The following is an 11091-nucleotide window of genomic DNA, read 5'->3' as shown; positions in this document are numbered from 1 at the left end:
ACAGCAGATGTAACTCACTAACCCCCCTTTTTGCCCTATGACTGCAGAGGCGTTAACAGGTCACTCCACCTTGAAGGATCCCTTACAAAATGTGCTAACTACTTATGCTAAACAATCTGTTCCACCTGTGACACCGAGAGTATCTTTCCCAGACCTGTAGAAGAGCTCTGTGTGGCTAGAAAGCTTGTGTCTCCGACTGACAGAACGTGATCTACTAAAAGATGACCTCTACCTCCCGCACCTTGTCTCTCTGATATCCTGGCACCAACAGAGCCACAACTACTCTGCCTACATTCTAGAGACAGGCCGGAGCCAGCCCAGCTTCACATCTGGCCTGACCCCACAACAGGCTGAGCTAAACCCCATGACGATGGAAGGGTCCGAGTCAGTCACAGCTGTGTGGTGTGGGCCAGTCTCTCAACAGCAGAGGCCAGTCTGGCTCCCGCAAGGACATAACTCTCCAAAAGGGCCCGTCTGTTCATAGGTGTGCAAGGCAGGGGTGGGACGGGGGCGCCCCTGCAGCGTGCCCAGGTGTGCAACACAGGTGGCATGAGTAGGGGCTGGAATGTGCACAGGTGTGCAAGTTGGGATGAGGCAAGAAGGGGCCAGGCTGCATCCAGGTGTGCAAGGCTGGCAAAAGATAGGAAGGAATGGGGGTGGGGTATTCACTAAGGCTGGAGTGTGCACAGGTGTGCAAGGCAGGAGGCGGGGCTAAGGAGCTCGCCCTGCATCCTCCGTTGCACAAACGACTTGGAAGGGGTGGGTGGGAGGCAGGGTCTATGTATGTATGTGTGTGTGGGGGGGGACGACAGGAGGAGCTCAAAAGGGAGGGGGGATGTGGGGAGCCAGCGTCGGGGGCTGTCAGGACAAGGCCAGACCAGAGGGCTGGGTGAGGGAACCAGAGGGAGGGGGGCTAGGGGAGCCTGATTGGGGGGAAGGTGGGTTTAAGAGGGGAAATTGATTTGACCGGGAGGCGTTGCAAGGGCTTGCAAGTGGGAGGTATGCAAATGAGGTCATGCATATTCATTGGGTTTGTTGCTTAACCCCCAGCACCCACAGCCCTAGCTGGTGTGGGAGGGCAGTGCCCAGGGCAGCATCCTGTGTGCTGAAGAGATCGGCCCCGGGGTGCTGGTGCTGCTGCATCTAGTAAATCTGAGACCTCGGATTGGCTGCTGATCCATTTGCCTGCCTCTTGGGGCAGAGTAGCCAATCAGAGCTGCTGCAGGTGGAGCTCTCTCCCCCGCCCCTCTCTGCAGCAACTTGACACCATGAGCAATAGGGACAGGATGGTTCCTTTCCCCCTCTCCCACGCAGCACCTGCCTGGGAAGGGGCAGGAGGGGGGACCCCGCTGTAGCTGCTCACCTGGGTGGGGGGGGGGTGTGAAGAGTCTCAGGAGGAGCAGAGGGGAGGCGGGGGGCTGGACTGATAAGGGATGGGGGCAGAATTAATTGCTAGGCAGGGCAGCGAGCGTATCATCCAGTACACTACTCCAGTGGCATGGCCGGCTACTGGGAGATGGCCAGTGTGAGGGAATCCTGGGCTGGCAGAAAGCCACAGTAGCTGGCCTACTGGGTCGTAAGGGAGCACATCAGGGTAAGAGGGGGTGGGTCTAGAGCAGACATGAGCCTGGGCCAATGGTCTGGCTAGCAGGGAACGGTCCCTGCTGGCCAAAGCGGCCCCAGCCAGGCTCAGGATTGCCTGGGTCAGAAAGGTGGCATAACCATCAGTACACCACGCTCAGCTCAGGCACTGAGCCCTCGGTGCCTTTTTCAAACCTCTGCTGCTGAGCGTAACCCGGCCAGCCTACTGCGACGTCCTGGATCCCCGCCGCAGCTGGGACAGGCCCTCGTTTGAATTCTTCAGCCCAATCCTGGGAAGTAAGACAATCGGTGTTTCACCGCGCTCAACACTCCTGTAGTTAGAGGCTTGGTAAATGTTCACGCTGACGACAACGAAGGAGAGAGCACAGGGGCTAAAACGAGGCCGTGTGGGATGAACTCGCTTCCCTCTGCCAACATGCGGCAATACAGCCTCTCTGCTACTCCAGCCTTGGGCTCCCCGCAGTGCCTCTGCCAATGCCCCTCGATCTTGACCCGCAGTCCCCCTGCCATTCCAGTTCTGCCAGTCCTCAGTCCTTCTCCGGGGCATGCCTGCACCATTGGTCTGCCAATGCACCTCATCTGCAGCATCCCCTCCTACTCCAGCCGTCCTCTTCATCAGCGGGTGGCAGCATCACTTCCTGTGTCAGCTCTGCCCCCCACCCCACTCTGCTTATGCTCCTCAATCCTGACGGGTAACAACGCCCTTCAGTCAAGCTCCAGTCGCCTCCCTCAGGGGGCGACTGTCAGCTCCTAGCAGTGAGACGTATTCGCCTGTGGAATAGTCTAGGCGTACCGGCATGGGGGGCAAAGGCTGGACGAAGCGCTGGGGAGTAGAGTGTGGGAACAGTCCTGCCTTTGCCAGGGGCAGGGGCGAATGGCTGCGGGCTGTAGGTTTTTACTATCTCCAATGTGGGGTTCTCCATTGAGCCATGTGGTGGGTAGCAGATGATAAATGTGGCTAGTGGCATTAGAAGAAGGGCAAATTCATGTCCCTCCTTACTCGAGCCAGATATCAGCAAAACTCTTTAGAAGTCACGGACTGGATGGCACAAGCACTGCCCCACCGGTGCTCTGCAGGCTGGGGGGGATCAGCCCAGAAGCCCCCGTTCCTGCCATTCCGTTGGGTGGATTTCCATTTCTGGTGTCAGCACAGAGCGCGTGGCAGATTTAGGGTTAGGTAAGGAGAGGCGTAACTGAGGTCATGATGCTCTGTGAGGACAGCCCAGCCCAGCTCATGGCTACCTAGAAGGAGCTACGTGTGCCCCACCACAGGAGGGTGTCAGGGGGGTCAGGCTCCAAAAGAGACTCACGCTCTGTTCTGCTCTGGCTTCCCCACCTGGAAACACTGGGGGCCTGGGCCAGCAGAAGCAGAACTGAATCCACAGTGAGGTGTAACTGGCCCAGCCACAGCAGCAGGGCAGAGCTGACTCCAAAGCACCCTGGGAGGGCCAGGGCGGGGAAGCAGAGCTGAGATCATTGACCTGTCTCTTTGGACTGAAGGAGAGCTGCCCCTGGGCTACCACTAAGGCCAGGTTGACGCTAAAAAGCTAGGTTCACCCAACTACCTCATTCAGGGGTGTGGAAAATCCACCCCCCAAGTGAAGGAGTTAAGCTAAATATAGTAGAAAGAGAGAGCCTGGGACATGAGGCCTGGTACAAGAGGCCTGGTATGAGGCCTGAACTAAAGTAGTGGTCAAGCCCTGCTAATATGAAGCAAAGTTAGTAAAAGTCAGGCAGTGAGCAGAAGTCCTGATCACAGAACCCAGCAAGACCAGGGCTGGTATTGCAAAAACACCCACATTCCTGAGACGTGCTAGGCACAGGACACTCATGTCAGCACGTTCCACGTATGGTACAAACACACTCCCCAAAGATAACAGGACCTCTCTTAAAGATAAGGTCAGGAGGACAGTGTGATGAATAGAGATGTTTTAATCACACCAACAGGTACAAGGTAAAGGGTGGTACCTGACTACATTTGTATGGGTGTATAAAGAGGGGTCTCAGAGGGAGTGTGGTTGGCCAGCCAAGGGGGGAATGAAAAGTCCCACCATTCACTGAGCTGAATCTATTGTCATGTGAAGTATTGGTAGCACGTATCAGGTGCTTATACTGCGCTTTGTCTACTATAAACCTAGCCGGGTGCCTTTGCTACTGAAACAGATTTGTGGTCTTATTGGGTGGTTCGCTCGAGGTCAACCGGCTAACTGTGCAGAGCTGGGACAGCTCGTGGAGAAAACACACATGCAACCAGCGTCTGACAACACCGACTAACCCACGAGGTTGGCAGAAGAATTCTTCTGTTGGCCTAGCTACAGCAACGGGAGAACCCCATCTCTCACACAAGGGTTACAGTGAAGTCCTGTACTAGCTGCAACAGCACCAATGAGCAATTTAAGTGTAGACACAGCCGAAAACTGAAATGACGGAGATGACACCAGTGTAGCTACATCGCTGTAGCTATGCCGGCATAACCATGTAACCGAAGGGGCTTTTCCGTCCGTGTGGGAATATCGCCTCTCCAAACGAGGGTCACTGTGTGGATGGAAACACTCTTCTGGTGTGTCTCCACTGGAGGGCTGGTCAGCAGAGCTACGCTGCTCAGGGCTGTGGTTTCTTCACACCCCTGCTGTTGTGCCTATGTTGACTTAACTTTTAAGTGTAGACCGGGTTAGACTCGCTGGAGGGGTTTTGGGGGAGCCTGGAACTCCATCCGCTGGCCATTTGTTGCCTGGAAGGAGGACACTGACCCAATCCCTGGCGTATCGGTTAGCGTTGCTCCATTTCTTATAGGAAAAAATATATAGGGGGGGGTTCCTTGTTTCTTTTGCCTGTGTTCCCCTCCCCACCCCAGGTGAAAGCATTGTGGTTCCATGCTCCCAAAGGTCTCTGAGTGCTGCAGGGGCGGGGACCACCTGCTAGAGTGACCAAGGAGGTTACCTTGTAATGTCCCAGAGCCAGGCAGTGTGGGGACTGGAGCCAGCAATTCTTTTGTTGTAGAACAGGCCCTCTAGAAACACTGCCGGCTGGCCCTGGTGGGCCCCGTTGGCAGAAGGGGGACACAGCAGAGGGCGTGGGGCAGGATATATATCTTGCAGGACCTCTAACTTAGGGGGCTAGGCAGAAGCTTGCTCTGAGATCCAGGTGTCTCATGACTGCCACTGCAGGGCCACCTGCACCTTCCTGCGGGGCTGGCCTCTGGCAGAGCCCAGAGCCTGGGCTGGAGGGCCCCGGGTCTGATCCGGTGTCAGCAGGGGGCTCCGGGACCAATGAATGGACGCACCTGCCTTTGCACTGCCAGGCGCTGGTTCCCCTCAAACCACCCTCATGGGGAGGCTGGCGATCGCCCTCCGGGGGCCAGCGCAGGGCCTGGGGGGAGGAGCCCCCTGCCAGCGGGGCAAGGAGCGGGCTTCCTCTCAGCGTCGTCAATGGCACCGTCTCATCGCCGGCAAGCCGCTGCTCCGGGGCCCCTCGGTGGCATCCCGGCCCGGCTAGGGCAGTGCGGGATGGGGAGAGCAGCCCGGCCGCCCCCGGCCCCGCCGCCCGTCCCCCATACCCCGGGCGCTCTCCTCAGACCCCTGTCCCATGGAGCCCGGCAACGACCGGGGCCCTGGTCGGACACCTGCCCAGCAAACCCGCCCTCCAGGCGGGCCGGGCCGGCCGCTGTGTCCCGTTATCCCCCCTCCCCAAGTGCGCGGTCCGGGGTCCCCGCACGACCCCGCTTCGCTCCCCTCTGCCCCCTCCCCGTCCCGCGGGCAGGCAGCAGCCCCGGGATCCCGGTCCCCACCGGCGGGCGGCGCCCCCCGCCAGCCCCGTGCGCCCCCTCCGCTCCGCGCTGCGCCCCGCTCCCGGAGCCGCCCCGCCCTGTCCCCCAGCCCCCTCTCCAGCCAGGAAATCCGAGCTCGGCTGATTCCTCCACGTCAAACCACATGATCCCATAAAACATTCAGCGCGCTGCAGCCCGCCCGGCAGCCCGCGTTCCCCTCCCGCGCCCCGCTCGGCTCCCAGGGACCCCGCGCCGCAGCCGCCTCTCCCCGCCAGGACCCGTGCGCGCCGCGGCGGCCGCTGCGCCCCAGCCGTGCGCCTTGGGGCGGGGAGCCGGCGCCTGGATGCTGACTCCGGCCCCGGGGCGGCTTGTTCCCCCGCTGCGCGCGGGCTCCGGCAGCGGGCGAGCCCCCGCCCTGCGCTCGGGCTGAAGTTCGCACGCGGACCTGCCCGCGCTGGCTGGCGAGGACTGTACCCCGGCGCCCGTTTGCCTGCCGAGCCGAGCCTGCCCCGACCCCTAAGATGAAGAGGGCGATCGCTGAAGGTAGGTGCGTCCCCACCGCGGGGACCCTCGGCCGGAGCGCCATGGGGGGTTGGGGGCAGGGCTCCAGCAACTTCCCAGCCGGCAACTTTAGTCCCGTGGAGAGCGCGGAGCGGCCAGGACCCACCTGCCTCCACTGCCGGGATATGGGACTGAGCCGGGGGACGCGCTGGGAGGCGATCGGGGCTCCCCGCCCCGGCAGTCTGAGCCGGGCTTGCGACCCAAGTTCCTGGGGGTGGGGGGGATCGGGAGCAGGAGTCGGTGCGCTGAGGTGTTGGGGGCAGGCTGGAGCTAAGGAGCGGACACTGTATTCCCCAAGGAGGGAGAAACAGGGGATGGGGGGGAGGGCTCCCGGCTCTGCCCCCTCCCCCGGCACCTGGCTCAGCGCTTCTGTGCCATTGCGGAGTCCGAGCGCTGGTGTGAACAGCCGGGATCCGGAATCCACCGCTCCCCTCCCCCCCGCTAGGTCAGGGACCAGAAGGGCACCGGGCTGGCTGTTGTGCCCAGCACCACCTGGGCTCTCCGTCTGGAGGCTGCACACCCCGCACCCCTCCCGAGCTGCCTCCAGCGGGTTCTGCGGGGCTTCCCGGCCGAGCTGGGGCAGCGGGAGTGGGAAGGAGGCTGCTGGGGGAAGCAGCCTCCTTTGCCTCCCAGGGGGATCCGGGACATCTGCTCTGCGCTCAGACCGCACCGAGGCGGTGGGCAGGTGGGACGAGAAGGAAAACCGGGGAGCGAGCCCCCGAGACCCCCCAGTGCCGGCGGAGGGCTCTGTGTTCAGCCGGGGTCAGCACTGCCCGCTCCCGAGCGCTGGGGCTGGGAGAGAGGCAGCAGGTTCTCTGACCGCCCCCAAACCTCGGCGCTTTGGGCTGGGAACAAGCGCTCCAGAAAGGAGGGTTACATGAAAACACCGGGGGGAAGGAAGGGCAGCGGGTGCCGAGGGTGTGCAGCACAGGGAGGGCAGGGAAGGGCCAGTCACCAGCATCCCTGGCTCTGCGTCCCGGGGAGGACCGCGAATGGGAGGCGAGGAGGGGGACAAAGGGAAATCTACAAGGCAAGTTCTCCTGACTTGGCAAAGTTTGCGAATTCCCCCTTAAGGGGCTCGGGAGAGTGTCAGGCCACGGGAAGCCGGATCAGGGCTGGGGCAGGGGGTCAGAAGGAGAGGAAGCGGTTCCCTGGCCGTGCTAGAGATGCAGGGAGCCTGCAGTGAATGTGCGAGGCTGGGAGAAAGCCCGAGATGATTGAGGGTTAGGGAGTGGGTAACAAATCCATCGTTAACTAATTGTTCCTCTGGCCTACTTTGTCTCATTTCAATGTCCATTCGTCAACGCAGTAAACTAGATGAAGGGGGAAATGTCTGAGAACAAACCGTGGTGTGTAGGTTAGGAATTGAATTGGTCTCATTGTGGGGAAGATCTGTGTGTGTAATAAGCATTCAGTGCCGCTGGCCTTTCAGAAAAACCCCGTGGGCTGTTGCCATCCAAAGGAATAAAAGCTTCTCCTTCCACAGAGAATAGCTCGGTTTGGTTTGCTCAGCCAGTCCCCGCGATATTGTGGGCTACCTGGCACCTTGCATGGCTGAACAGGGAGATGGCTGCCAGGAGCAGGCAGTGCTTGGGTAGTGGCTCATGCCGTTAAGTGTAGCCAGCTTGTTCACCTTGGGGTAAAACTTGAAGGACCTACATTTGGGAAAGCGTGCTCCCCTCCTGCAGGGTGCAGAGACGCCCACCGGCTCCGGGGCATGGCTGAAAACAACCCACAGGTTGCAATTTTGAAATCAAAAGACATCAACGCATGTTAGCAAGCGAGCATTGTCCGGGCTGCCAGTCAAAGGGATCTGTGTGACACAGCTCTCTCTAATAACCCGTCCGTGTGTGCAGTCTCCACTGTCCTCCTTTCTGGGAGTGACCCCAGCATCACCTAGCGTTGTTTCTTGGAGGGCACAGGGTGGCTGGTTTATTTGCAATGCTCTAGTGAGATATCCCAGCTCCAATCCAAACGGCAAGCAGCATCTTCCGAGAGTTTGAACGGCATCTAGTTTTGTGTGCGTGCTTGGGAGCAGGTATCTGAGGCCCCTCCGGGCCGGGGCATTGGTGTTTCAGGAGTCACCTATTCCATGATGTATTACGGCCTTGTGCACAAATGCCCTTAGATCTGAATGGGCGCCGGTATCCTGAGCACCCCGCGGATTTGGCTGTGTGCAGACTCTTGGCACCGATCTGGTGGTAACCTGTGGGTTTTCTGCCTGCCATTCTATTGTGGGGAGCTGGCCGTGCCCAGGGTGTGCTGCGCCCCAGATACACAGAGGTGGGGGCAGCAGCAGAACGTTTTCTCTCTGGGGGCAGTATGCAGGGCTGCGTAGGGCGTGCTCTCTGCACAGTGGCCCCCCACGAGCGCCCGACAGTCATCGGCATCGCGTGAAAAGCCAGGACATTAAATACAGGAAAGCTGCTACAGGACCTCTGTTCATAGAGCATGGCAGGTGCACAGGGACCTTTAAAGGACAGCCATGGCCTGCTCCCGGGAGGTGCTGAATCCCTCCACTGTTGGCCCTAAATGTGAGTGGGGAAGATGACTGTGAAATGCCAGGTGTACCTTGGAGGACGTGCTCCCCAGGATCAGGCCCGGAGCGAGTGAACTGTGGGGCTCTGGCTGCCTCTCCCTTCCTACCTGCCCCCACTTTCCCAGAGCTCGCTGCTAGTAAGCTGGAAAGACACAGCTGGGGCAGCAAAGCCTTCCCTCTGCCGCCTTAGCTCACATCAAGCCTTTATTAACCCCCGTTCCATTTACAGCCTATGAAATCCCCATTCTTCCCCGGGATTCCTCAATGGGAAACAGCTGTTTTAAACCCTTTATTCCCCCAAGAAGCTAAGCCTGGTGAATAAGTATTGATTGGAGGAGGAGATGAGCAGCATTTGATTGCTCTGACCAGGAGGTAACATTCATCAGCTCTTTTTTTGACCCTTTATTGCTTTCAGGACAGTTTTTGTTACATAATTTATTGGGGAGGGGGGGCATTTCACAAGCCTCGCTTCCTCCTGGAACCTGTATTCTTTGGGCCAGACCGGGATGGGATACCGAGACATACAGAAGTTGTGATCTTAGGGTTGTGTGAGCCCCAGTGCTGTGGCGCTGCTCTCTGCCATGCTGGATTGTATCAGCACAGAGGGTGGTGTGCCCCCGCTTGGTTCGGTGATGTTTCCCTCACTAGGAGTGCTGGAAAAGGCTGTGCTAGAAAACGATTTAATTAGATCTGGTGAGACAAAGAGCCGCTGTGACCCTCGCGAGCTCTCTAGCTTGTGAGCGCCGTGTTCCAGGGCTGCTTACCAATAAGCTGCGACACGCCAGCCCCGTCTTCAAACTAGCCACGTCCTCCATTAATTACCTCCCCGCCGCTCCCTGCTACTCTGAGCCGGCCTTGACTCGGAGCCTTGCGGGGGCCTACGCAGGAGAAGCTTGTAGGCCCAAGTGTGTGGGGCTGGGACGGAGGGACAGGGCAGCTTGCAATGGAACCGAGATCCCGTCCCCTTTTAGAACGTGACGCCCGCCCTGCTCGGCAGGACCAGCCAGGATCCGCAGGACAACGGCTGTCTGGCATTCGTCCTCCGCACGTGTTCCTCCAGTTGAAATAAGGGCCGAGTTCCTGGGCAATCCTGGGGTAACTGCACTGACTTCAGGGATTTACAGCAGGGATGACTTTGGCGTCTAGGCAAAAACTGCCCCTCCAGCAGCATCTAGTTACTCTGAAGCCCCCAAAAGCCTTAGGCCGGAGCTGCGGAGTGTGAAGTTAGAGCTCTGGGGCGCGTGGGCCCACGGGACGCTCTGGTCGGGTGTGCATTCCCATGCCATGTTGCTGCTGCTCTTTGCTGTACTGGCGTAGGTGGTGGCAGCGCCAGTTGTGAGTGGCAAAGCCCAGGCAATCCCCCTGTCAGTCGCCCCTTGCCGCGTGTACCTGTGCTCCCGAGAGCCCGGGCACACTCCTGCCGTCTGCCTCGGTGCTGGATGTTCTGTGCTGCGCTGCTCCCGGAGAGCCGCTTGCGGAAAGCGCTGAGATGGAAGCCGGTGCTTGGAGCCTAGGTGAAGGTGTGGGCTGTTGCCGGCTGGACTGGAGGAGGCTTGGGAGGGTGGATGGAGCCGGCATCCCTAATGAAGAGACTAGAGCTTGTAGTACAAGCTCCACTCTGAGCCAGCGTGAACACAATGTGCCTGGCTCCTGTGCCAGCTCCTCATTGTGCTGTGCGGCGGCTCCTTTTCAAGAGGCTGTGAGTACAGCACAAGAGCGCTATCCACACTGCACAGCAGACCAAAGGGGGGGGAAGGAGTCGGTTTAATTAGGTGTGTACTTGCTTCCCCCTGGATTTGAAATGCTTTCTGCTGCCGTCGCCTTCATTAAGACATAGCTCTGAGAGCCACGAGCCAAACGCCTCCTTTGATGTTTCTAGAGGAGTTGATTTATCCGGGAGGCGCACCCCGCAGCAGGAATATCCCGTGCCTCTCCGAGGCGGCGCTATACGAAGCCGCGCGACCATACAGGGGTCTGTGAACGCACTAAGGGCTTGAATGCACTTGAGACGCTGCAGCGGCGTTGGAGCATTTAGTGTAGCCACAATCTGCACCGATGTCTTTGGTCTCCACCTCCCTGAGAGGCAGTAGCTATGTGGACAGAAGAATTCTCGTTCCATCCACCTAGCGCTGCCTGCACCAGGGGTTCACTCGGGGGTGGATTTTTCACACCCGTGAGCAGTGTAACTTTTTAGTATAGACCAGGCCTGAGAGCCTGCTGCCTGTCTACATGGAAGGCTTTGAGGGTGGGTGTTTGGAGCTGCATTCTGGGGCCGCCGCTGGCTGGTGGGGTTTGAGTGTATGGGGTTCTGGGACTTCTCCAGAACAGATACCAGTGAGTGTGGGGCAAAGAGGCCTGCACTCTGCAAAGCCCAGCCTCCCGCCTCCCATATTCACTGTTCCAGCTTCGGGAGGGGCCAGCGGCCAAGGAGAGCCGTGAACAAATAAACAGCGTCAAGCAGGAAATGGCGAGTCTCGGAACGTGTGTGTAAAGAAGTCGAGACTTAATACAGGCTCCCTCGCCCCCCAGCTATGTCTGCAGTTGGGTCTTGTTATGTTTGCCTGTGTCCCCTGCACAAATTCTATACCTCGAACCCCTGGCTGACTGCTCATCTCCAGTTCTG

The 11091-nt window shown here is 59.2% G+C and overlaps 1 protein-coding gene across 1 annotated transcript in view; it reads left to right on the top strand.

Annotated features, from left to right (window-relative positions):
- Window positions 1–5742: 5742 nt before the first annotated feature.
- RTN4R (reticulon 4 receptor) overlaps window positions 5743–11091 on the top strand; it is a 112597-nt gene continuing 107248 nt past the window's right edge. The window contains exon 1 of the mRNA XM_005279288.4: window positions 5743–5911. Coding sequence (XP_005279345.1) covers window positions 5890–5911 — 22 coding nt within the window. The 5' untranslated portion in view covers window positions 5743–5889. The remainder of the gene's footprint in view (window positions 5912–11091) is intronic.

The sequence above is a fragment of the Chrysemys picta genome, chromosome 15 (genome assembly GCF_011386835.1).
Source record: "Chrysemys picta bellii isolate R12L10 chromosome 15, ASM1138683v2, whole genome shotgun sequence".
NCBI lineage: Eukaryota > Metazoa > Chordata > Testudines > Emydidae > Chrysemys > Chrysemys picta.
The sequence above is the reverse complement of the archived record's forward strand: the minus strand, read 5'-3'. Positions and strand labels throughout refer to the sequence as shown.